This window comes from Falco rusticolus, chromosome 17, assembly GCF_015220075.1.
Source record: "Falco rusticolus isolate bFalRus1 chromosome 17, bFalRus1.pri, whole genome shotgun sequence".
Lineage (NCBI taxonomy): Eukaryota > Metazoa > Chordata > Aves > Falconiformes > Falconidae > Falco > Falco rusticolus.
Window position 1 is genome coordinate 2,733,095 of NC_051203.1, and position 27,462 is coordinate 2,760,556.

A 27,462-nucleotide genomic window follows, 5' to 3' on the forward strand; every position below is an offset into this window, starting at 1 on the left:
TCCTTTTCAGGTGAAGGAGCTCATAACGAGCAAATTAAGGAAATAAACTTCCGACCAGATGGTGGCACAAAAACATCAGACCATAACAGTAGGTGACAGGCTCTCGCCAGAGAACTTGGAAAAATACTGCACAGCAGCAGCCTGTCGTAACAGTTGAAGCCTGGACCTCAAGCCAGGCAGCAGTGTACTCCTAAGACTCCTGCAGACGCTAACGATGGTGCTGACCTCTTCCAAATGCACTGAATGCATTCAGGCAGCAGCTCCCTAGCGGCACACAATTCCCAGCTTGCGCTTTGTAAACTTTTATGCGTCCGTTTACAGGCCTGGGTACACTTTATTTTCTCCAGCTCTCATCCCCCCAAGCTTTAAACAGAGTTTCAGGTTCGAATTCACTCCAAATGAAAACCACTGTTTGCTGGGAAACTGGGCTTGCTCTGTAGGCTCTGCAACCAGGAGCAACAAAATCAAATCAATTTTTCTTCCAAGTCATCTATCATTTATTTACACATGTTGGTCAGCATGTATAAATGTTCCCTATTAGCAAAACCCCAAAATAAGATGATGTTAATAACAAGCGTGCTCTTTGGCGTGTACTTAATCCACAGTCGTGGCCTTTGAAAGACTTTTTAAAGGGTAACTCGTCTCTTTTGTCTCTCCTCCCTCCCCAGAGCTGCAAACCGAACTGCTGGCACAATCATGGCGCCTCGTCTTTCATCTGCACTTCCCTTTCGGAGAGGAGTAGTAAACAAATTAAATTGAAGTTTAATTTGACAATGCAGACACTTATTCAGCTGCAAACCCAGAAGGTTTCTGCAGATAGTGAAAGAAGGCACTCAAGCACCTCCAAACAATCAGCTCTTTTTCGCCTGTTTGTACTAACGTTTTTCCATCATGAGAATTAAAAGTTTCTTGTTTATGCACATCTGTTTTGACAGATAGCCCCAGCTTGGCAATGGAATAAAAAGACTACTTTTGAAACTAGAGTTTGGCCCAACCCCAGAATATTCAATGACTAACTGTCCTGGCTCTAACGCGAGAGCAGGTCTGGAGGATGGCGGATCAGGATGCTGCTCCGAGATGTTTACAGCATGCCCTAAGCATATTCCTGTCCACGCCTGCCCAACCCAGAGAGAACATGTACCCAAATGATAAATACTGGGCAAGAGAAATGAAATGAGCGATGCTCAGCAAAGCAGAGCACCCCAGAAGCAGCAAAGAACAAGAACCAGACCCAAACCTGCCTTATCGGTACATCTAGAAGGTCATTTCCAGGCAGCGACACAATCTGTCAGCGACACCGATGAAATTGGTTGCAAATCAAGATCTCCCCAGCAAGTCACTTTGCATACGAGTCTATTTGCCAGCAAGATTTCTTTTAATCATGGATCCTGATTGGAACCTTGGATCATGTTTCCAAAGCCATTAACGGCAGGACACCACAGCAGGTGTTTTATAATTAAATATGGCAAGATAACTCAGCAGGAGCAGCCCATGCACGTTTCCCTCCCTCGTGTTTGTTATCATAAACAAGCTCTGCTTTCCAATTATGCTGTGACCTGCTACCCAGCTCTCCTCTGCTGAGCACCAGCCACAGGACCAGCCATCACACACTGCAAAGCCATTTTAACAGCAGCGGAGAGATCAGTCTGCAATTTCACGTTTCAGTTTTCCTGTTTATGCACCATTTGGAGCTTTACTCTCTCTCTCAAAAGGCGGCTCTATTAAAGCAAATACTGTTTTACTCATGTCTGCGGTAGAGCTGACATACTTCAGAAAACAGATCACATTTATGCCGTGTAGGAACTTCAGAGTCAACACATTCAAAGCCAAGCTGCTGGTGAACGGGAGCCTGTTCCGATGCACGCCACTGGTTTTACACACAACCTACTGCATTTGGAAAGGCAAGGATATCCACAAGATTTGGTTTTGCTTTAAACATTTTCCTGGGTGCCAGCAGAAGTTGCCAAGACGCATTTGTGGTTTCACACACACCCCCCAGACAGCTCTCACAGAGGTCCATAAGCAAGTGAACACAAAAGAGCAAGAGGAAGCGCAGGAGGAACAACGCAGAACAGGAGAGCTTTGGTTTCACCAAAAAGCAGCCCACTTGCCTCAACCTCTGCAGAAGACAACTTTAACAGATGCTGGGCCAGATCCTTGGCTGAATTCAAGCCCCTGATCCCTGTTTACATCAGTGGGACCCACAAGCCCACGCATCTCCTCGGCAGCTGGAAGCTCAGAGGAAGCAGGAACTAAGGGCCCTCTGGGTTTCAGTCTCCAGCGAAGATGCATTTGGTGGGATCATTACAAGTGGGCAACAGTCCACATCACAACGTGATTCAGAAAAATCCTTCCTATTCTTGGCTGAGAATTCCCTTAGGAAGTGTAAGGCTGGAGGTCAGCACGGAGGTGCCCTGGAAGAACCGCACAAAGGAAGTTCCCATGGCAAGTGACAGCAGCAATGCTGGAGTGAAAGAAGACTTTGCATTCACAGCCTGACTTGCAAGGGATGTAATATCATAGCTGGCTCCTCCCAAATTATTAAAACTGATCTTTAAGCCACACTCCTATAGAGAACACCCCAGATCAAGTCCCACGTACCTCACAGGAAGCACCATGGCCTATCTTCTTCTCCACATGCTGCTCCTCCTCTTCATCGGGCGGTGGCTTGGCAGGCGGGGGTGGACGTTCTCTCTGCAGTTTAAAGACCACTGTCAGCTGCGCTGTGTTAAAGCACGTCCCCTCCTGCTTCCACCAACACTACGCCCACACCGCTGTGCGTGCCGCATGGCAGGGACCTCCTCTAATTACTCGGGGTGGAGGAGAAGTTCAGTCCCAACAGCACAGAGCCTGGCAGTGGTTGCTGCCTTTCCTCCTCCTCCTCCTCCTCTTCCTCCTCCCCAGCAGGACACCTACGCAGGCAGAGAGCCCCTTCTGCAGATGCCCTGTGGATGGGATGCTGGTGATTACTGCTGCGGAGCAGAAGTGGGTGGGCTGCGTTATGCTGGACAAGGGCACCTCAGACCCACGTGAGCACTGACTAGATTTTGGGAGCATAAAACCGCTCAGGTGGAAGGTGCTGTTCACACAGGTTTGCTGCTTCCTTCCTTGGGCCAGTTCAGTCCGACCCAGAGCGGTAACCTCAATGGCACAGCATCACACAGCGAACGTCAGCAATGAACTCGTGCGAACGGGGAGAAAGGGAAGACCCACTGCTTGTGTCTTAATGAAACTGTAACAGTAGTGATCCCAGAGGCACCTTTTACAGCAGAAAACCCTACGGATCAAGGGACAGTGCTGCACTGCATTCCTCAACTATCCCAAGATTGAACTATCCCAAGATTGCCTGTGGGCTCTTAGAACTGCTGCCTTGTCACCATACAGAGCTAAAAAACCATCTCTCTAGGTCATCTCCTGCCCTCCAACAGCTCCATCTAACGGCACAGGAAAAGACGGCCGAGGAACAACTCATTCCAAAAGTCCCAAGCAAGCCTTGGGAGAAGCCCCAGCGAGCTCCTGGAGCATGTCCCTCTTTCCTCTCCCTTCCCACTGCAGTTCAGCCTCTCGTCTTTTCTTATCTGTGACAGAGCTGAGCTTATTTCACACCAAACACCATCAGCACAGGACAGCACACAGACGGATATAAGCCACCAAGATTTAGTCCATAACAGGACAGCACATCTGAATGAGCGATCTGGACGAAACGCCCGTCTTGTAAAGCTTTTGTCTCATTTCTACTGTATTTGCTAATAATACAGGGAAAACAATGCACCTCTTTGCAGACAGGGAGGAAGCACGGTTACAGTACCACCAGCAGTTTAATTGTTTGTTGCTGCCTTTTGTCCAAAAACACATCCACGGACCAGGCTTTGTAAAACCAAGCAGAAAACAAACCCTGAAGCTGACACAGCATGCTGCAAGGCCAGCATCCCATCTGCCCCACAGCAGTGTTGCCATTGGTTGCTAACGGGGCAGCAGGTGCAACTAACAGAAGGTGAGGAAGACTTTGAAGTCAGTTCCAGGAGCTTTGCGTTGCCTTGTAAAGCCTTGAGTACCCTCTACAGACCTCTGCAAGTAATACAGAAAAAAAATGTTTCCACTGCCTGGTTTCCAACAGGATATTCTTAAAAGGTAATTCCTCGAGAGCCTTCTCTTGGGCAAAGCAAAAGGCAAGACAGATGAGAAAAATGCTCCACACACAAGTTTCCAAAGCTTTCTTCTAGACAAGAAGGTGACCTTCAGCTAAGCGCAATGTCCTGACAAACTAAAATTCACAGGCACCGGTATTTAACTGCCAGAAAACAGAAGGATGCAACACTTGGCAAAAGTTCAGCAGGGAGAAGTAGCTACTTGTGGGCAACACAAGAGAGGTTCTGTGATCAGGCCCGTGAAAAAGGAGAGGTACCTGCCTGCTTTAATCAATGTCAGGGACGGGGTTAAAAATTTCCTCAAGCTGGGGGATGGGCAGCCTGCTGCAAAATCATGAGAACTGAGCTAAGTTACCTATCCTAAGGCAAGCAGAGAGGAGCCCACACAGCTACATACAGGCCTGACTCCTGCTGCTTTGAGACCGGTTGATTCCGCTTCCTTATTCACCGATTCTCGATCTGAAGATCTCCCGCTGGCAAGGCTGTCCAGGGAGTGGCAGGACGTGGCATTGTATAAAGCTTCATATGGACTCTCCTCTTCTGGGTTGACTTCAAAGTCGATGATCAGTTCCGTAACTGCTTTCTCCACATCACCTGCGAGAGCGGGAGACACACAGGTACATCGCTTGGGGCTTCTCCCCTTGGGAAGCCAGCGTTTGCTGGAAGAGCATCGCTGGTGCCATGGAAGCCTACCCTGAGATATCCGGCACACGGGATCAGCGGCTGGAACAAGCGGTGCTTGAACAGTCTTCTCCGCAGCTTTGACACTCTTCTTCCCAACCGTGTAATCTGCAGGGAGGTGGGGCGACAGGGTCAGTTGATGTCAATCTAGTTTTATGTCCTTTTCAGCATATGGCGCTTCCTCCCTCGTGGATGGAAGGCCAACTGTCAGCTTATTAAGCCTTAAAAAAAAATATATATATAACTGAAGTACATTATTAAAACTTGCAGCTCAGATCTCAAAATAGAAGCCGGCGGCCTCTTTAATCACATGCACAAGGTTAAGGATGGCGCTTTGAACTTTTACAGAGTCTTTAATCAGAACGCTGCAAAGCTCCTGTATGTACACAACATCATGGAGCAGATTACTTCATGCTATAGACACAAGCTACATCACTAAGCAGAGATGCAGTCTGGTCTTCTGGAGTCATAAGGCAGAATAAACAAGTCTAGCTCTGGTCCCCAAACCACAGGCAAAGCCAGAAACATTAAGTTTAGACTAATTAAGCCAGACATCAACATCTCACACAGCTAGCTCACCTACAGGAGCAAACTAAGAGCATTTACCTGCAAGAACCTCAGTTTTAAAGCCCATCTTTATCTCCAATTTCAGAATAGAGATACTACCTACCAGCCTCACAGGCAAAGTTTTAATTAAAAGTCTGCAAAGTGCTTTGAACCTGTAAAGCTCCCAAACGCGAAGCATGAATAATGCACACCAGTTGCATACGCTTCTGATCTTTTCCCCACAGCTGAGAGGAAATTGAGACAGCATAATTACAAGGTAGGAATTTAGCTACGATGCCACATTTCATTCCCTAACTTGGACAGACGCAATGGGCCAAGCTCCTTCATAAACCACAAGTAATCAAGGCCTTTCTGTACATCTCATGGGCAAAATCCATGCCCAAGCTTCACAATGAAGTGAGGAGGAGGATGTAAGATCCACAGACGACTATTTGCCTACACAGACACATACATAAAGGATAGTTAATCCAAAACCGTTTCTAAAGCCATTACTTTGAATTCTGCAAGCAGATTTAGGCTATCTTTAATTTTAATTAACTTCTCCAGTGAGTTAAACAAAGCTCAATTAAGCCCATTTAAACTGTAAAAGTCATGCCACACTCCTCCAGCAAAGGAGCTAATCCCCCTAAATCCCCCCCCCCCCCCCCAAGAAGTCTCCCTGCAAACATTTGGTCTAGAGACAGCTCACCAGAGCATTTAAGCATCATTCCTTCATCAGCAACACCTGTAAGATCCTCACGGAGGGACCTGACCTGAAGCTGCTTCGCTTTCAGCACCTTCCAGGGCTGGAGAACAAAATCCTGCACTGGCATCATCAGCACCCGAAACTTCTCCCTCCTGCCCCGCACACAGAGCTACATCACTGACCTTCGATAAGAGCTGCTATGTGTTGGCTTTTCTGAGAGGGAAGCTCCCTCACAATATCCAGGGCTGTCAGGCCTCTGTTATCCTTTATGTTCACGTCAATACCTGCGGCAATAGGTGCAGAGAAGGCAAAAGCAAGATTTATTTTTTTTTTAAACGGTGTGCAAGTCCATGTCTTTCAACAAGCTCAGATCTTACATTTGTGATCATCACTGTGGGGGGAGCTAAAAAATGCTTTAGAGAGGCAGACCTAAAGCCAAACACCTGGAGATATCCTCTGCTATGACCCTCCCCGAGGAACTTTGATCGCTGGTTGGGGAAACACACTGCTCTCTAAAGGGGTTTCCTCGAGTTCTGGATGAAGGGATCGCCACGCTATTGCTTCAAAAGGGGATCACTCTCACCTGCAGCCAGCAATATTTGTACCACATCAGTCTTGCCAAACAAAGCAGCTTCGTGCAAAGCACTGCCTTTTTCAGTCTGCAAATTAAATGGAAAAATAGCATGAAGCCAGACAGTGGGGAATGGTGATGGAGGCATGTTTAGAAGGTTACAGAAGCAGTAAGCAAACGGCATCATATACAAAGTGTGGGCAACAGTATCTACAACCGAGGACAGACAATAAAAATTATTACAAAGCTGAGAATTTGGAATGGAAAATGGGGATGGTCTCCAGAGAGACATGCAGGCCCAGGTTAGAGACCAAGAAAGGACTTTCTACAGCTTAGCAAGAGGTCGTGTCCTGAAAAAGAAAGACAAGACCACCACATAGAAGCTATTGCTGTGAAAACAGCATCTTCACAAGTGGCTTGATAGGAAGAGAGACAATTTGCCTCCGCCGCTATCAAGAGCTCATGGTACTGCAGGGCAGAACAGCTTCGGCGAACGGGCTTGTCCTCCTCCCTCGCTGTGTGTCTGGGGCTCTCTCAACCACCAAGCAGGCGTGAAGCATGCACAGCACCAGTATCCCTCCGAGCAGCTTCCCAGAGCAACCGAGAGCTGAACAAACAGCCCAGAGGAGACCAAAGCTATCGCTCATCTTTCATAAACGATCCCGCTGGGAGCAAGGTTGGGCAGAGCGTGACCACATGGGCTTCTCCATCCTCCAGCGCTCAAACCAGTCCCTCCCACACAGACCCGCTCGATACCTGATAGTTGCTATCCATGCCAGCATCCAGGAGGACGTGGACTACAGTTTTGTGACCGTTTCTAGCTGCCAAGTGCAGAGGAGTATGTTTCTTAGTGTTGCAGCTTAAAAGATTGGGGTGAGCGTTCAAGAGCATCTTCACGACTTCCAGCCTCCCATAGAGCGCAGCCAGGTCCAGAGGAGTCTCAAACTTGTTGTTGCGCATGGTGGGGTCGGTCAGCTCCTCCAGAAGGACCTTCACCACCTCGGTGTGGCCGTACTGCGCGGCGCAGTGCAGCGCCGTCTCGTTGTCGTTGTTCTGGGGAGGGGGGGAGTCACAAATGTGAGCACGTCAGAACCGGGGAGAACAAAGCTGCTCCATTGCCTCGCTCAAACCATTGAAGTTTAAATGCGAAAACAAGACAAAAAAGCAGTTGGGAAGCAGAGAGCCTAGTTCGAAACTGAGCCTGGAGCAATGTTTTCACCATCTCGCTAGCCATTTACCAGGCACAGACATCCCCTCGTGAACTCATCAGCCCACCCACCCAGGAAGAGTTTCAAAAACATTCAGAACAATAAGCTTTACTCAGATATGGGAAATCTGCTCTGTGGGAAACAGGTGCTATATACGGAATAGCCTGCTTTCAAAGCACTGAGGTCAAAAATCAAGGGACCACGCTAAAGTTTAAGGGACTGTTGAGCTGTATCTGGATTCCCATTAATCCTGCTAGCACTTGGGGAAGGCAAGTCTGTTATTTGTTGGCAGCATCCCACATTTCGGGCTGCCACAAAAATAAAATACATATATTTTTTTATTTATATGCGAGATACCACAGGCAAACCGCAGCATGAATTCTATCTGCTGTAGCTTCATCGTCGTCATTTTAGATTTAAACTTCAATTGTTTCCAATCCTACTTATCCTGATTATAACAGTCATTCCACCTTCGCAATTCTGAGGCTCCACAAGCTGGCCGTTTAGAGAAAGGGTGCATTAAGTTACATGCAGTTTGTGTATTAGAAAGCAGTGCAATTAGATCACCCCACTAACGAGCCAAGGTCTCAGGTCAACTGAAGGCAGAGATGTTCAAGCAACACAAGAACACCTCCACAGCGAAAGGCAGATCCAATTAATGCATGCAGCATCTGTCAGGTTAAAAAGCAGCAATGCAAAAGCATTGAAAAACAAGCAACCTAACGTTTCACTTGCAGGTGCAAAATAGGAACATTGTGAGAATTAGAAGAGCCTTTTTTCAACTTAAATTCACCTCAAGTTTCTAGCTTTACTACTGTGTGTTATACACAGAGGGATTTTGGTTTAAGGATTTTAGGACCAAATAGCTATCCAAAAATTTGACCTAAAAAACCCCAATTTAGTACAAACTGTTACACACTTCAACTTTAGCTGAAAGAACCATGGTTGAATGTGTCATTTTAAGAACAGCTCCCATTAAAAACAAAACCAAACAACAAAACAGGGAACAGAATTGTCCTGATGGAGTTAGAGGTACTACTTCAGAAACTGAATTTGATCAAAATACCTTTTTGCTTTGAAAGCACATGCATTTTTTTTGGATACCGGCTTGAAGGACCAGTCAGTATTTTGCACCAATTCACAACCACGCAGCAAAACTTGCTCTGTCCTACAAGTACTTTAATCCTATTAAAGTGTTAAGTATTCTAAGGATTACAGGAGTCAGGCATGCACGCTCCCGTTTGTTTTTCACTGGTATTTGCATCATTTTTCAGCCGCGTGGAAAGCACAAGGCAAGCCAGGAGTTCCGGAGCGGCTCTTTGCAGCTGCAAGTTGTATAAAAGCGAAGACTGCGGCAGGGAGCAGCAACAGCCACATGCAAAGCGAGGTATTTAAGAAAGTAAGGAAAGCAGAGCATCGCCGTTAGCACAGAAGTTCAAAGTCGAACAACAGGCTCTATACTTGGAGTGGCAGACGCAGCCAGGATGAAGGAAGGCACATACAAGTGGACAGAAGTTACTGTAGAATAAAGAAGTCTGCACATAAAATATACATACGGAGTGAGAAGGGGAGAGAATACAGAACTACAGAGATCACACTATCAATCAGCTTAAGCTGCTGGTCTCCAGGTGTTTAAAAGGTTGGGAAATCGCATTCTTCTCGTTTGACAGGGAAGGGAGCCCGGGGATCAGTGAGCCCCTAACAGCCAGACCGAGTCCCTCAGCCTGCTCCATAGCGCGAGGGAGGCTCACTGCCAATTTTTGCAGGAGTAGGTAACTCCAGCCCCGCCAGAGCCGCAGGTATCTGCTGAAGAGCCATGGGAGACAGCACTGCTCATGCCACACTAGCCCTGGCTACAGGGAATTTCCACTGCTAGGACTGTGTCCCCTCTCATCCCTCCCTGGCACAGAGACCATATCCATCAAGGGTGCTTTAAAGCATCAGAGACTCCAAACACCTGCCTGATGGCTCAGAAACGGGACTGCAACATCTTTTAACAACATAACTGTTGCAGATTTCCCCCATCTTCGTTGCAATTTAACGTAATTTTCCTTAAGCAGGTCAGGGCTCTGATGCTTAGGGTGAAATCCCCATTCTTCCTGCAACAGAGATCACCAGGTGGTAAACTCCCCTGAATGAATCGTTACAGAAAGTCTTTCCCCATCACAGACTGCAGGCTGGAAACTCCCACTTTTGCATAAGTCTTTATTACCTGCATTTTGGGTGAGTTTTGAGCAGCCAAGAATACTAAATCCGTCCCAGGCAAGGCAGTTTGCCTCCCTTCCCCGCATCACCTCTCCAAGCACAAACCAGAGTGGAGCCTGAACGATGAGCATGAGCCCTCAGACATACGTATTTATCAGAAATGGAAAAAGAAAATTCCTTTCCAGCAGCCAGAAGGCGTATGGGTTCAAATTTCAGAACTTCTTAGAAAAGTAGAGCACTCCACAGGGCCCAGGGGCTGCATTCCGGCAGGAACCCTAGCATCCCCCTGGTTCACAGTTGGGAATGAGAAGCTGGGCTCGTGGGATGCCTGCCTACAAGCCTGCAGAACAGGAACCTAAGCAGAACTGCCTCTGCTTTCATATGGGCTCCATCAAATTTTTTCAAGCCCTGGTAACTAGATACCACATACCACAGCCCTTACGCTCCTCATCAGATGCTACAACGGAGACTCTACAGCCCTTAAAGGACGTCTGTCTGCACCCCTGTTCCTAACACACCATAAGAGGGATTCGATTGAAGACAGGGAGTCTTAGTTTAAATAAGGGCAAGTTTTCTAACTTTCTAACCTGCAAAGATTTGAATGCTCGAATAAATTGCCAAGAGAGACTACAGAGCTCTCCCTCCCCGAGGTTTGTGAGAAACTGCTAGCCAAACACCGGCCAGGGATGGTTTAGGTGGACCTGATCCTGCTCAGGGCTGGGGAAAAGAGGCTACATGACCCTTGGATCCCATCCAACCTATTTCTAGGATACCTTTGTGCGATTTTTGTCAGTGTATGCACGTCTAACCGAGACTTGCCCTAGTAAAAACCTGCTATTTTGCTGCTCCAGTGACACATTTGATACTAAAGCACAGAACAGGGATGTCCTGCTGGCACGCACTCCACGAAATTGCAGTTAAAGCTAGGGCAAAATAAAAGAGGAAAAAAAGAATTAAGCAAAATCCAGACTTCACCAGGAGGTGACACCCAAGGCACATCACAACCTCGGGCAGAAAGCAGGCCAGAAGAGCTGGCTGGAGCTGGTGGTAATTGTACCACCTCCTTCCCTCCTTTTGCAGCACAGGATTCCCATCGGTAACCCACACGGCACCGCCAGGAGCAAAGGATGAACAAGCCCCCTTCCTTCCTTCCTACAGGTGCCCAACAATGCCAAACATGTTGCAAAAAAAAATAAAGTGATCCCCATATGTCTGACAAGCTTTCGGGAGCTCTGCGGGTGGGTTTGCTGCCCAGCTTCATTTGCAGACTCCAGATGGTAGGCTTCTACTTTTCTCAGCAGCCCATTTAGATTTATAGCACTTTAAACCCAATCTGCATGATTCATTTGCTTCCAATTAAAAAAGACAAAGGTAGTTTGCGCAGTGCATAAACCTGAGCTATGTGACAGCTTTTTCTTGCCTTGGCTCTGCTCAACTGGTTGGTTCCTTCGTGTAAATTAAACAACCAAATTGGAGATAGCAGGAGTTACTGAAGCAGAGTTGCTGTTCCGTCTCTTAAGTTTGCTTCTATCGTTTATTTTTCAGGAGTCCTTCGGGCCTGTAACAAACATATTGCAGGCACCTCCTATGTTGAAAGGGAAAGGGCATAAAAAGCAGCTGTTAACTATTTCTTTAAGTTTTAGGAAAGTACGAAGCTTCTGGCTTTCTTATCTCTTCCTCAACAGGATATTAAATTGCAGTCCAGCCATATCCAAGTGCTTTCCCCCTCTTCTAAATAGCCCAAAATGTAACATCTCACTTCCACTGCTTCTGTACGACACCCCATGCTGCCTGGGAGCTGAGAAGCTGGAAGCACCAACTAAGCAAAAACTCTTACACTTTTTGCACCTGGACTTTTTGTGGTTCTCCCACCTGCAGCCAGGCTACTGAGAAAACATCGAGGGTTGCATGGCGGGTATGATTCCACAGGCTCTTCATCGAACCTGTTCAGAAACTGGTGGAAAGCTGGTCAGAATTTGTGATGAACCTAGCAGACTGTGTGTAAGTTGTATCTCTCTCCTTCAAATCAAAGATTTCAAAAACACTAGCCTTGTTCTTGAAAGCACTACAGCCATCTGGAAAACTGAACTGAGAGTTTAAAATAACACACTCATCAAAAATATAAAATCTAAATTAGAATACTTCATAAACAAAAAAAACCTCAAGAAAGTGAGCTCACTGCACATTTCATCTTTATATTCCTCCTTCATCCAACATTTTAATGCTGGAGGGTGTAAGATTTTACTCTGTTATTGACAATGTTTTAGAAAGCTCCTTTCAGGCAACCGAACTGCTAGACTCTGATGTTCCCACAAAAGACATTTGTTGTTGTAAAATTCCCATCTGGATTTTTGTAAAAATCACCAATACAGATGAGCTTCATGTAAATGTATTTGTGCTTAAAGAGGTATGCACTAGAGTATTTCCTGAAATAGAAGTCTGCAAAAACAAACATAATTCCCAGTGGTTCGCAAGCTCAGGAACTTTGTGTGGTTTTAAGGTACTGCAGATTAAGCAGAGTGAAAGTTTTAAGTAAACTTTGAGAGACAAAAATCTGCCATGGATGGCTGGATCCAAAATAATTGGCTGGAAGCAACTGTGGCGCGGTGGCTTACAGCAGAAGTATCTCATGATAAATCATCAGACTATTATGCCATCACCAGCCTGCAGCTTCGCTATAAATAAAAATGAAAAATGGTCACCACCAGGAGCTTTCTTATCTGCTTCCTCAGTTGCTAGCCTCAGTGCATTGGAAGTGCCGATGTCATGCCTTTTTGTAGCTCAAGAACAGCTAAAAGCAAGAGGAGCAAAATAAGCAAGAAAACAGGAACAGAAGACCAGGGCTGAAGGGTCAGACGACACAACAGACTTGACATCAAAAAAAGAGACTGATGCAATAAGCAGGACATGAAGGACTTGGAAAGGGAGGCATGAACGTTACTGCCTTCCCTTCTCCCCACCACCACAAGAATTAACTGTCCATTCAAACGACAAATACAGCATTACACATTTTGTTGGAGAAAAGGCAAGAAAATTCACTCCAAACAGCCCACAGAGAAAACGCATCCATGTTTAAGCAGGAAAAAAAAAATTCCTTCTCTTTGCATTTATCAGCAACATTAGCACATGAAACAAAACCTGAAACATTTTAATTGAAATAACGTTACCTTTTGGAAGTCATCCAGCCAAATCAAGCAAACTGACCATCACCGTGAGTCCTACAAGGCTAAGCAATGAAGGAGCCCCCAGGAAAATAAGGAAAAGCTTCCCTTAAATTATGTTCCTACAACTGCTTTGAAGAAAGAAACCCACAGTAAATAAACGGTCGCATTTTACTTTTCCCCAAGCCGCTGCAAACTGAACGGGTATTACTGCAACTGGATGACATTGCACCTGGAAGCACGCGAGTGCAGCTTGGAGTAATGATGCAGTGAAATGCTGACAGCAAAGTACACACCTTGGCATTGATATATGGGTCAAAGGGGCCGTACTTTTTGAGTTCTTTGATCTCAAGAGCATTCTACAAAAAGGAAGAGGAAAAAGAAAAAAAAAATGTGATAATGAAATGGGTGAGATATAGCAACAAAGCAATGGGTGACTCCCAAGGGGTGGAAATGACAGAACACAGCATCTTGTTCCAGTCAAAGCTATTAACAGCCGAAGCCATTCCAGCTGCCGATTCCTGTAACTTGAACATTTCGTTTACAAGACTCCAAACACAAGCAGCACAGGCTATTCAGCTGACTTCTCTCATTTAAAAAGGTTCCTACTAAACAGACATTAATGAAACATTACCTGGAAGGATTACACTAAGCTTTTAATCTTTTGCAGAGGTTTCCCCTATACCTGTCCTGCTCGGGGCAGAGCAGTTTACACTCAGAGCCCTCAGTCAATTCTTATCAGATAGATTATAAACAGCTAACTACACTTCTCAAATTTATTTGAGCAGACTGAATGCCTGCAGCTGTGCCTGAAGACATTATTAACCACAGCCCCAAGCTGGAAAACTATCAAAGACATTAAAACCCACTCTCAGTTATTTCTGCTCCATTGAGGAGTGGTAGTGAACAGCATTACCACCATATTTTTCATTTCGTGATGCTTTAGAAGCAACCATTTAGCCTGGGAGCAGCCTGACGCATCAAGCTAGCCATCTTATACCGAGGAACAAAAAAAAACACTTAAGCATGGCACTCTGGTCCCCTCAAAGTATGGCTGGAAACAGGATTAGGCCTCCTAAACCTGACTCTGAAGGGAGTTTGCTCCTCAGCTTCTGACAAAGTCTACACGGCAAGTCAAAATTAAACAGCAGAAACTCGGCTCCCCGCTGCTCATCTTGACTTTGACGGATTTTGCTAAACTTGAGCCATGAGTATCTGACCTACTCGTGTTAACTTCTGAACGAGCATACATTTTTAGCCTCGTGGTACCAAGGCAAACTTATTTTGGTTTATCCTCTCCTCCTAGATGAAAGCTGGAGTGGTTTAGTAGTTGATTCACAGGGACATTAGATATTCCTGCCAAGGGCTACTACAGCTTCAACCATCTGATTTGGTTATTACTGCATGTCTGCCCAAGCTCACTCAGCTCATACGTGGTTCAGTAACGCTGCTCAGCCGGCCTCACGCAGGAAACCAGTTCCCTTATCCAGAACTCTTAAACAAAATAAATATTTGGGTCTTCCAGCAGTAGTGTTTCAGAAGTTCCCCAGAATTGTAAGGCTGCTGACTTCCATGGGAAGTTACACGGGAGCCAGCCCTCCAAAGCAGACACAGAGGCTGCTGTACAGAATAGCTCGTTCACATCAATCCCTCTGCAGCCTGGACCCAAACCTATCAGCCTGGCAACGGGAAGAGATCCACCAGATGTTTTTTTCCTGCCTCCTTGAGAAAATTCTTTAAGATTAAGCTAGGGATTTATCTGGGGGCAAGCAGAGTTAAAGTTATCTTACAACTTACAAATTGGTTAACTGGAGCAAGTGCTAGAGACAAGCCAGGAGAGTAGCTAAGAGAGCGTGGCCAAGGGCTAAACAAAGCTGCTTTGATTAGTTCCCAAAGAAGGGAGCCAACGTATCCTCTGACAGAACTAGAAACCTCATCAGCTATCCAGCAACTGAAAGGAAAAACTAGGGGTTAGTTTTAGAAGCCCAGTACGAAAGCATGAGACCAATTCCTAGGTGTTGAGTGGTTCTCGTATTTATATACCTCTAAATAAACATATATATATATATATATACACCTTACTCGTGCAACCACTAACTGGAGGTATTGCTGTAGGCAGCACCCTTCTTATCCCATTAGCAAGCAGGACTTCGTAACCATTGCTACTAGTTTGGGAAGGGTCAGGAATCAGCTGAAGTAGTCTCTCTCCATCCGAGGGAAGCGATTCAACGATATATTAGAGAAAAATACGCAGACCTGCTCATTCACTTTAGTATGCGAAGGTCCTTGATGGATGAGGAGCTTCACTATGTCTGCATCTCCTTTCCAAGCTGCCAGGTGAAGAGGGTAACAGCCTTTACAGTCTGCTACGTTGGTTAGCGCGTCGTTCCTCAGCAGAACTTCCACGACATCCCTGCAACAGAAGGAAACTTGAGTCCGTAAGATTCAGTTCTTGTTTCACAGCTCACATTCCGCAGTAAGTATTTCACAAAAAGTTAACCTGAACAGGAGTATTTCAGAGATCCTCTTGAAATGTGATTTTAAAGCATTCCTATTAAATGCTGCCCAAGGAAAAAAAAAAAATTTAAAATATTACAGACTGCTGAGATGAGCTCAGGAAAGATCTAGGTTACCTTCATACTAATGGAGCTGAACAGGGACTGAAGTCATCCACAAGCCACTCTGGTGAAAAGTGAATTGCACCAGCACAATGAAGATTAATAAAGATTAAGTCTATTCAGTTTCTCAGTATCTTAAGTAGCAATGAACAATACAAGATTTACCACACCGAAGACTGGAGTTACTTAAAATCGTAACATGCACAAAAGCAAATTTTAAGTGGTGCAGGCACAGAAACACATTGGACACCAGACAGACTGCAGAGGACCGTTACTGGAGAAGCCACCTTTAATATGTTTTATATCGTATCCAAATTGCTTATAAATAAAAAGGTGGTTGAAAACCTCGATGTTTTGCCCAATTTTTAGGGAGATGTGTGATCCTACCGTGCAGCAGCCAATACCTCTATAGCTTTGCTGCACTGATGTTCTTCACTTCTTGTCCTGAAGATGGTGTAGTGCTGCACCATCACCACGTTTTCAGTGGAAACAGCATCAGACCGGTGAATTAATTACACAGAAAGCACACAGTATCCCCTATGATCAAAGGCATTATAAGATGACTCACTTATGACCATTCAAAGCAGCATGGTGCAGTGGAGTGTATCCAGTACTGTCAACGCAGTTCACATTTGGCCCTCTCCAGATGCTGCAAGACAGAAAACGTACAGGGAACACTTAGGCATACACCAAACAGACAGACAGCTGGCAAGGACAACTTGCGGCAGAGTTCTCACACCAAGCTGGTTATCTGGAAGCCAACCAGTGGCTGGACAGCTGTGGTTAAAAGCAGTAATACAGAGAAGAGACGGCACAGCACTGTGTCGAGCAGAGGGGTTAGTGTCACAAAGCACACAGCCGGTACAGGGATTCACGACTCTACGCTTCATCAGACCATCCCGGTTTTAAATCCCAGCTCCCACATCTTCCTGCTGCTAGACAGCTTTCAGCCATACATGCGCTTGCCAAAAAGCATCTTCAGAGGAACACGTGTCTATTAAAAGTTAACCGCAAGAGACAGCAAACCATCAACCCACCGCTAATTCACACCCCTCCGAAGAATTCCGATGGGTCTGGGAAAGCCTCTTCCCTCCACGGCAAGAGTTACTACTACGAGTGTAAGTCAAAGACCGTGGGATACAGAGCCTGCTCTGGGTCACCAGCGCGATTCCACGCTGGCTTCTGACTGTCCAAAAATCGTTTCCATCTGCCGGCTGCTGGCAGTCGATAGGAAAGAGTAGGTGGTCTCCCAGCGCTTCTGAGAATATTGCTAACTTCCCTCCCTTTCTCAAAAGTCAAACACCAAGGATTTAAGGATTAACCCTGTAGAGGATTAATCTTCCCTCTAACCCCTGCAAGGTGTCCTATTTAAAAGAGCAGAGAAATGCACGTGTAAGGAGCTGGCACTGCTCTCGGGCTTGCTCTTCAAGGCGTTTGGTTCCTACCAACACCCCTCACCAGTGCTACCACCTTCCCCTAGAAAGGGCACGCGAACTCAAATCAATCTTAATAAAAGCCATATATATTATTATAAAAAATAAGGAAATTGAAAGACAGCCCGCTCCGTTGCAATCCATCATCGTTCCTTGTACACCAGCCTCTTTTAAACTTAATATTTTCAAGAATTATACAGGATTTATTGTAAGCCTAAGACAACCATGCTTTTGCTAACACAGTGCATTTTCCTGCATTGTTTTCTTTAACCAGGGGTAGAACTTAACAGCACTCTCTAATCCCTGATTTAATTGGTTTAAAATAAAGTCGACTGTTACTCTTTATAAAGTAGGCTTTTCCTGATCATTTCATTTCCTCCCCAGCATGTAACCGCTACGACTCATTGTACAATACAGAGGCAGCCCGAGCAGTCACTAGGTTTTCTAAAATAACAGTCATTACTACAGGGCTCCTGGCCAGAAAAAACTCCACACCACAGCGCATAAAAGCGGCAGGAAAGGCACCAAACCAACCGGCATCTCATGGAGACCCAGTGGAAATTCCGAAGTGAAGTGAGCAGCGCGCTCACCCTCAAGCACGTTCCAGAAGGGATTTGGGAGCACGCTCCGAAATGGAAAGTCTCCCCCTTCCCAGTGACTGCTGATCCAGCAGAGCGTTATAAAAGGCTTTGCAGTCCTGAGACAGGCACGAGCTCCGCGAGAGGAGAGGCAGCTAAGGGGAAACTTTATCCAAGAGGACAGGCAAGTGAGCCACAAAATCCAATTTGCAAAGGATCAGAAGGCTTATCCAGAGGCATTCCCACACACCATCCCGCACTTCAGAAGCGAACGGCAAACCAATACGGGCATGCAAAGCATTTCAAGGGCTACTAACATCATTCACAAGATGATGGCTTGAACTACATCCAGAAGGTACACGAGACACCAAAAAAACCACAGGTGGATTGCGTCCAGGAGATGCCCTACCTCATCCAGCTGCAACAGTCCTGAAGCACGGAGGGGACCTGAGCAATTCTCCGGCTCTGGTTTATTTTTGGCAGTGGGTTCGTGCACTGTGGTTGCCCAAATAATTTATTGCTGGATTTAAAGTGGCAATTAATGGTTAAAACTAGTGCCAGAAAGACTTGTGAGTAGTCTGGAGCAGTTCTAAACACCGCACCTGCGCATCGCCTCGCACGGGCTGCTAACCTGACCGAAGCCAGAGAGTTCAGTGGTTTTACATATTAAACAGAGCTGGGTTTTGATGCTGAGCTCAAAAAGCTTCAGGGTGTATATATGAAAACCCAGCAGCATTTAGCACAAACGTTTCTTTCAGCTGAAGTTAGGAAGTAAGGAAAACCAAGGTTACTGGTATAATGGGCGTAAAGCAAGGTGCTTGCTCAGAGCAACCTGCCTAGCCGGCAGCAAGCCTGGGAGCGGAGCCCAGGGTATCCGTCCCCATCGGAGCACGGTCTCCCTGTGAGAAAACACACTTCTAGAAGCTTCAGAAATCTTCTGGTTAACACTGTAAACTCCTCCTTGAGGGAGTCGGAGGAGGAAGAGTATTGGAGTCTAGGACAGAGCTGGTTCAACAGCGAGCACTGGGTATCGTGGAAACCAACTGCCGGGATTTTAAGCTACATAAAAAAAAATAAAAATAAAAATCTGCTGTGTCCTTTCTTCCCCCTTGCCCTTTTATTCCGGCAAATAAAGAAAGCTTTTATCAAAGAAAGGTCAAATTGTCCAAAAGTTCAGACCAAAAGGATCCAAGAAGAGAACTATTTATATTTAGTTCTGCGGACTGCAGTGAAGTATATCCATCCCTTCCCTTCTCCTCCTCCCCAGCTCTGCTAGGAAGGCCATACAGTTCTCCTGAGTTAACAGAAACCAAGTCTTTCATCCCGTTTTTATTTATGCAATGCACAGCATTAAAGTGACAGCCTAAGATAAGATCCTGAGCTTCTCATGTTGGATCTAAACACAGGAAAAGAACTCCACCATGGCCCGCAGAAACTCAGGAGTTAGCAAAACACGAGCATGGGAACGTCACTTCTGAAAGGCGCTGCAATTCCCTCCGAGCACTATTTGCAGCGCCTGGTGCATCTGATTTGAATGACATCTCGGGCGTTATCCGTAGGAACCGTGGCAGAACTCCTGGAAGCAAAGCCCAGGCTCTAATCTAAAACATTAGGAAAACCCCTTCAGACCACTTTGGGAAGCAGGTGGGTACCGTGGGATTCCAATTAGGTCTTTTGAAGTGAGGAGTTAGTCAGGTCTTTTCAGACCAGACAGGGAAATTTCAGGAGGTTGAAGTCGATGGGACAACTCAGCAAGACGTGGACGTGTCAGGCTCACGGGTATGCAGAGCCCCGTTTGGCCAGCCCCGCTGTAGGAACTCTTTATCGGGCAAATAAATACGAAATAGCATCTAACTCCTCTCGGTTCAGCCCAGCGCGAGCCCACTTCACAGCACGGAGAACAATAAAGAGTTCTTAATATTAGTAACTTCATATGAAGTTAACAATAAACAAAATGAGAAGAATCGAGTAATCTGCTTTTATGGAGACAAAAAAAAAAAAAAATCACCGCAGGGAAATCAGGAGCCCGCAGCAGCCGGCCAGGCTCAATCCCTTTTTCAGAGGATTCAGAAGGGGGTTCCCCCCCAAGCCACTAACCCCCGCCCCCCCCTGCTGTGCCAAGGCACAGATGCTCACAGCAAGACTTGGGGTCTGCATCTCCCCCTAGAATATATTACTTCCAATGGCTTGCAAACAAGAAACGAAATGAGATGAGCGCTTTTTTTACGGCGCTGTGAGATCATGCGTTGGTTAAAAAAAAAAATCATTTCCTCTCAACAATACCTGCTCACAGACCGGTGGCCTCGATTTTACAAGGCAGAGGGGAAATAATTCAAAACAGGGTGGTATAAACGTTGCCTCGGGCAAAAATAGACAAGACAGAACAAAACACAGGGAATCCTAACGCCAGACCACTGCGATACTCTTCGAGACTTGCAAGCCAGGACAGAGATGACACCCCTGGAAGCCACGAGGGCTTTACTCCTCACTCTGCTACGTAGCCTTGGGAAACGCTACACTTCCAGACCTCAAATTTCCCCATCTGTAAAATGGAAATACGGTCCTGAGAGAAGCAGAGTACAAAGCCAAGTACTATCCCACGTACAGTGTGATTTGGGGCTGTTTCTGATTAAACAGAAAAACAGATCCCGGCACAGGAAGGAGAATGCTGTAAATACAAGCCTCCAATAAAGCTCAGAGGAGGTCTGGAGCCAATTCGATTACCACCGCTGTTTGCTTTCTTTTCTCCCCCAATCCCCCCCAAAACCCCTCCACATCAAAGAGGAGGTCTGCTTTTGTATTAGCAGTCTCCGTTATGAAAGCGAACATCTCAACTGATTACCTAGATTTCACCTCCCTTTTGCTGCACCAGGGTAGTATTCTAACGACGTTACTGATGTATCTGCTTAAGGCAATTAAGAGTGAACATTAAGGCCTAAGAAAAGCTCTGAAAATTGCAAAATCTGCTCTGTTTAATCCTTGTGCTCAGATTTCTCTTGCTCCATGATTCAGCAAGTGCTGCAGCCTTTTAAATCAAGCTTCCTGTTGTAAAAATTGCTGAATAAAGCACATTGCTTTAGGTCACGATAAAACCCAATAGTTCCTTTAAACAAGACCATATTTGTCCTCTTGCTTTGCCATTTCTTTCCTCCTTTGCCATTTCTTTCCTCCTGACTGTAGTAACTTTACTCACAAAAGCATCAGGGGCAGCGGGCTACAGCAAAGGCCAAGCCAACTAAGAAACAACTCTGCGTTTTCAAGTCAAATGATGGGTCTTCAGAGCAGATTTATAGCCTGACATGTGTAGATTACAGAAGCACCCGGAGACTTCAGGGATCGGTCTCTTACTCCTGCAGAGCAGAGGCCATTGCTACCCCTGTGTATTTATACACTCAACACTAAACCCAAAAGGCACGATACTAGTGCTGTCGCTGCTTTAGCTGCTAGAAACCAGGGTACACGAGCGGCTTGGGTCAAATTTGATCAAGGGAAGTGCAAAGCAGCTGAGAACTGGTCCCAGATGTTTACAGACTTCGTTCAATGCCTTGGAGACAGTGTCAGGAGGGCAGTTAAGGCTGGAGGTAGATGAACTCCTAGTCCATTGCCCAGAGGACATCACAAGCAAGTCAATACACACATCTCCGCTATTAATATCTAGACAACTGCCAGATTCTTGCAACACGACCACGACCCTCTTTTGGTATTTCCTGCTTATAGACTGGTAACACAAACAGCTCAAATGCTTTGTGCAAGACTCGAGTTCTAGAAAGCACGTTTAATTTTTCCTGAAGAATCAAAAAGGCAGCGCTACGCCCGTCTCGTCGATGGGAAGGGGTACGGTGCAGTGGGGGGCTCACCACGGAGCTGTGACCCCTTTCCTTGCGTGCCTCACCCACTAGATAATGCAACAGCCCTTCCAAAAATAAACTGCTGATGGAAGGCTGGAGATTAAAGCAGAGTATTCCTGGGGCAGGGGGGAACATGGCTAGATCCCAAGCAATACTTTTCTCAGCCCCTCTTGGCAGGCTTCAGGAAAGACCGTGGAGAGCAACCCAGTTAGATTCCAGCTATCGGAGAGGCTGCAAAATCACCGCTTTGGCTTCTACACTCCTCAACTTCTTCGTCCAGATTTTTCTTTGCTATATATATAAAAAAAAACCACACAACAACCACCAGTCCGTTGGGATGATCGCTCCCACCCAAAACTCCTTGGCTGCTTTATTCTTATATTCCTGCCCACACTATCATCCTCTTACGCCTTTTCACATCCCCCTTTTCCTTCTGTCAGCAGATTAATTCCAAAGTCAATGGTCCCCCACCCAAAAAACGGAGGAACATACAATCTATACATCTGCCTCATCTGTTCTGCTCAGGCTTGAAGAGGTTGTAAAGCACCGAGCTCAACAGGAGCTCAGTTTGCACTGCCGCTTCCAGCTTATCGTAGAACACCTGACCAAAAAAAAAAAAAAAAAGTACTTTCTGTCTTGGTTAATATTTTCCACTAACTGCAGCAGTTAGCTCTAAAAGCACAATATTTAAGAGTCTGGCATTGTCATTTTACATCTGTAGCATCAGTTACAAAAAAAATTCAGACATACTATAGAAAATGTGGGTGGCCGTTTAATATATAGGATAATTACATAATGCTTTGCAGAGAATCCAGACATTTTAAACACATGCAGAAGTATCACTTCACATTCCAGTCCTATGCAGGAAGCATTTGCTGTATATAAAACTATCCCACTAACATTACTGCCTCCATTTTTCTGTTGGAAAAAATAAAATACAGTATTTCACATTTAGCACTTCAAACATGACGTTGCCAAGCATCTTCACAACCAAATTACCTTCCACCTGATGCAGAAGAGTTCTGTTAAGGGGCTGCAAGGGGAGAGGTACGGATTGGTTTTGTTGGATTTGTTGTTTTGAGTTTGGTTGTAATAAAAAAAAGCCTACCCAACAACAATTCAGAACAGAACAAAATTTTCTTCCTGACTGACAAGGCTAAAATGCAACTTCATATGCTTAAATGAAAGGGAAGAACTTAAAATGATCTGAGCTAATGCTACACAAGCTTCTCAAGGGCCTCTAGACTGGGGAAAAACACATGCAAGAAGAACAATCAGCAAGGATGCTATCCATTGATCCCACAGCCTGCAAGACCTCAGGAGAGCTGAAGTTCTCAACCAGCTTTTCCCACCGAAAGAAGCAGGGAAGTTAGGGCACAGTGCATTCCTAAAGCTGTCAGGAGAAGCGTGGAAAAATCCTTCACACTGCAAGCAGTAAGTTACAGTGATAAATCTTGATGGCAAAATGAGTCTGAAAAGGATTACAGAGCTCGAATGATTACGGGTAAATTAAAGAGCAGATGTGGGTTTACAGGGCTGTCAGCACGCCAACCACAGACACTGTGTCCAGGCAACGCAAAAGGTGTGATGTTAACTATGTCACCTTAAACTGGCTATGATATTACTGCCCACATTTCCTCCTGCTGGGACTCAGGGGGTGCTCACTGCTGTGCTGAAATATCTCAGATTAGGGGAAACGGAAGACCACTGTCCGCATGCACAAAAATTAACACGCTAAAGAACACAGCACTGCCCAGCTGCTACAGCATCAGCAGAGATCCACACACTGCTTTTGATACCTCTCCCTTCCAGAAAGCATCTACGATATGTGAAAAATCACCGCTGAAACGCCATTAGTTCTGGGCTGCAAAGCAGAAATTTTCCTGGCAATTAACACCCAGGAGCAGGAAAGCAACACCTATAAGGAAAGAACATTGGGATCATAAACATCTGTGCAAAGCATCCAGTTTTCAAACACGAAAAGAACAAAACCGCCAGAGCAGACAAATTGATCCTACTGGGATTTGAAGGCACCATTCCAGGAAATCTGGATACTTGAGACGCGGTGCACAGGTTAAAGTTGAAGTTAAGGGGCACATGCATTAAACGCGCAGCCGCTTGGACTGCTGAGCCTGGACACAGAAGACCAGTAAGCACCATTCCTACGCCGACGAGGCATGCCAGCTCCAGGCTCCTTCCATGACAGAAGTACCAACATCCCTGCAGACAAGATGCTGTTAACACAGGGATGACTGACTTCTCGCCATCGGCGCGAGGCTGGATCTCGCAGCTCCAGCATTAATCTTGCGTCAGCCCATGCAGAGCGGGACTAAACGGTAGAGGTAACGAAGCTATTTTCAGAGATACACACGGCAGCAATCCGTGATCCTACTGTTTTCCCACCCTGTCAGGACATACCTCCTCTCCTTACAGAAACGTAGGCTTACACCAGACAGAGCTGAGTCAGGCAGTCAATCTATCAAGGAACAACAATTGTGTGTCCAATTAGAGCAAACAGGTGAAGACATGCAGTATAGACATTGCAAAGAAGAATTTGGTGCCTGCTGGAGGTGCTTTTCCCCACTCCAACTGCAGGCAGCTCTTTCCAGAAAATTCCTTTCAAGTACACGAAAAAGAATACAGTTTCCCAGTGCGTTTCCTTGCACAAATACCCAACAAATCTTGAAAACTAAACTCGGTGGAAGCCTGTTGAAAGCATTATGTTGCAGCATAAAAAGATCTCCTTGAACAGGTAGCATGCTCACCTACAAGCACCTTCCAGATTGATGGACACGTTCATAGAGGGAACTTGTTTATTTTGCAGCTGCATTTGTGTATCGAGCAACTTTTATGGGAGTAATAAGTGTTTTGTAACAGCTGTACCCACAAAACTCCCTTTAAATCTCACATCTTGGCCTGTCTGCGTACAACAAACAGCTTCTACGCGGCAGGGTACGCTGTCATCTCCATCTAGGAGCTGCAGTACCAACACGCACGCTTCCCAGTGGGCTTTGTTTCAACAGATTTTAGATGCAGTTTACAACAGAATCTAAGTGGAGAAATACTCACCCAGTTTCAGCAAATCTTAACTACACATCTGCAACTTTTAATGGAAACCACCACCGGAACTTTCCTGGCAGTTTTGAAGAGGGACAGTTAAGTGAGAGTACGAGACTAAAATTTCATCATCACTTCAAATGTGAAAATTCACCGATATTTACATAAACCAAAGAGAGCAGGAGAGCACATCTCCCTTCTCAGCTAGTTCTCCGGTAGGAAAGAGAGCAAGGCTGGAAGGAGAAACCACAGCACAGCTCCGTAATGTTACAATAACAAAGCAAATTTGGGGGTGAGCTTTTACTGCCGTGACTTTTTGATCTCCTACATGCATCCGGATTTCTTTCCTTTCAGAATTTTGGCCAAAAGAAGTAAGTTTGGCACATGAGAAAGTCATGACTTCCTCTAGAGCGAAGCTGTCACACCGCCCAGTTTCCAACAGTGGGAAGCAGAGCTGGAGCTTCCCAAGAGAGGAGAATCCATTTGGAAAGGTGATGGTGGAAATGTGTCTCTGACAAACACAGCAGAGGAAACAAACCACCTCCAGGTGCATGTACCAAGACAACAGCATCAGGGTGATCACCGAGAGTCCTCAAAGAGCCCGAATGGATATTCGGCTCCAAACGCGTATGGCAGCACCCACCCGCACCAAGGCTGCTACAGGGTTTTGGCCACCGACTCACTCTGTTCCCTTCCCCGAGCTCTCCAGAGACGGCTTCACTCATCACACAAGCCAGAAGGCAGTTCTGCTGCTGTTTAATTGGTATCTGCACCTCCCCCAAACCACTACACACATCCTACGCATCAACTCGCTAATGACATCCAACCACTTGGAGGAGAGGGTTAAAAGCATTTTGTCTGAAATCCTCCTGGGCTTTTTTTCCACTCCAAGTAAAACAAGTGACTCCAGCAAACAAGCGGCTCTTCAGTGCCCAGCACCACACTGAAATCCTGGGTATTTCCAGCCCCAGGTCATATCTCAGCCACTGCAAAAAAATCCAAAGACACTCTTTTCAACGCACCAGAAGGACAAAGGCACATGAAAACAGGTGAAAACCTGTGGGAATTACAGGACTACCAATTCGCAGGCGCGGCCAAGGTTACATTTAAGGCTCACATTCCCTGCAGTAGAGTACTTTCCATATTACTAAGCATGCTAAACTGTGAGATCAAATATACAGGACGGACAGATTAAAAGACTTAATCCTATTGCACTAAATGAAACATGCGTGGAAGGGATGTGTTGATACCTGCATGCAAGGCAGAGCCGAAGGTAAGCACAACTGAAAAAGCAGCTACTGGGGGACATCGAGGCCACGCAAAGTCTGAGCAGCAAGACAAACCTGTGGCCATTTCCCATCCCAGTACAGCTTCCCTTTCCTCTACAGCACCAGGACCAGAAAGAGAAGCTTCAGGTCATTCTCTCTTGAAAGCCTCAGGGCTTCTTCCTTGGCACTTACCAATGACTTGGCAATGGCAGCTTCGTGTGTGCACAGCACAGAATTTGAAGCTAAACATTACAAGGACGAAGCCCAACCACTTCCCTATATCCCATCAGATAAATTAGAGCCAAACACAGTTTAACAGGGTACATTTTCCTTCAAGTCATAGGATCACAAGCTCAAGGACATGATGTCAGAATGGATGGGGAAAAGCAGGGACCTTAATTAGGGCAGGACACGTGAAAATGGCCCAGCTGACATTGCACAACACCATAAGCCAGCCTGAGAGCTGCTGGAGCTCAGGCTCCATAGGCGCCTGCTCTCATGGTACCCAGCAGCAAAGGCAGAGCTACTGACAGGGGGTTCAGGTGAAAACACTCCAGCTCAGTCCCTCTTTCTGGCTGACATGGTGGCAGTCGGAGACTGTGCCTGGCCTTTTGCATAGTGCCAGACCCGTAGCTCCCACCCCTCAAATGCTTTCACTTCGCCAGCTCATTTTCTGTGTGAAGCAACGGCGAGGAACAAAGGCTGCTAACGGCTCCAGCCCCATTGCCCAACACCCACCGGCAGTTCAGCCAGCACAAGGTTACCAGCGTGCTGTGAAAAAGCCAGCATTTCAACCGGTGGAGCAATACCGGGCAGCAATTGATCCTCTTATGGCCAAATTGTTCCTTCTTTCTGTGAACAGAACTGAACCGCTCGCTCCTCTGATGTGGCGAAGAGCAGGCAGCAGGAAATCTGCACGAGTTTTCAACACGCCAGCAGCCCTGTGAAGGATCAGTTCAGGAACTGTAAGAGGCAAAAGGTAAGCTCATCTATTTCTCTCAAAACCAGCCTACCAACTCCCACTCCTTATTTCCAGGAGGAGGTTCTTTTGGGCAAGCACGACAACTACGATAACCACACGTTTAACCTCTGGGCTTGCAGGCTCACGCTACAAAGGAACAAGATAGGGTTGGCATCGCTAATAGAAAAGCATCCATCCAAGCTAAAATTCCCCACGAGGAAGAGGGCAGCCTGAGCCTTACGGATGGCTCCCGGCAGTGGAAGTGCATTTCTTTAACTTAATGTATGGTGGGGGGTGACAGTGGACTCTGCCACCTGCATTATGCAAGTGAAGACGGAAAGGATGGGTCACGCATGCATGTTACGCTACATCAAAGAATCTTTCTGAGCAGGAGGCAACATAAATAGCTGCAGGAGAGGAAAAAACCAGGTCTGGTTTGAGTGCATATGCTGCTCTTTATTCTTAAAAGCATT

At 46.1% G+C, this 27,462-nt stretch overlaps 1 protein-coding gene across 6 annotated transcripts in view; it reads right to left on the reverse strand.

Moving 5' to 3' along the window:
- Nucleotides 1-27,462, reverse strand: part of ANKS1A (ankyrin repeat and sterile alpha motif domain containing 1A) — a 113,917-nt gene that overhangs the window by 69,254 nt on the left and 17,201 nt on the right. For 4 of the 6 annotated variants that reach the window (XM_037410115.1, XM_037410117.1, XM_037410114.1 and 1 more), the window contains exons 2-10: nucleotides 16,413-16,493; nucleotides 15,483-15,639; nucleotides 13,523-13,585; nucleotides 7,409-7,705; nucleotides 6,665-6,740; nucleotides 6,264-6,365; nucleotides 4,842-4,937; nucleotides 4,546-4,742; nucleotides 2,602-2,694 (exon numbers count right to left, since the gene is read on the reverse strand). In XM_037410115.1, the coding sequence (XP_037266012.1) occupies nucleotides 2,602-2,694; nucleotides 4,546-4,742; nucleotides 4,842-4,937; nucleotides 6,264-6,365; nucleotides 6,665-6,740; nucleotides 7,409-7,705; nucleotides 13,523-13,585; nucleotides 15,483-15,639; nucleotides 16,413-16,493 (1,162 nt within the window). The remainder of the gene's footprint in view (nucleotides 1-2,601; nucleotides 2,695-4,545; nucleotides 4,743-4,841; nucleotides 4,938-6,263; nucleotides 6,366-6,664; nucleotides 6,741-7,408; nucleotides 7,706-13,522; nucleotides 13,586-15,482; nucleotides 15,640-16,412; nucleotides 16,494-27,462) is intronic. The other 2 variants (XM_037410118.1, XM_037410116.1) reach the window with 1 other exon arrangement.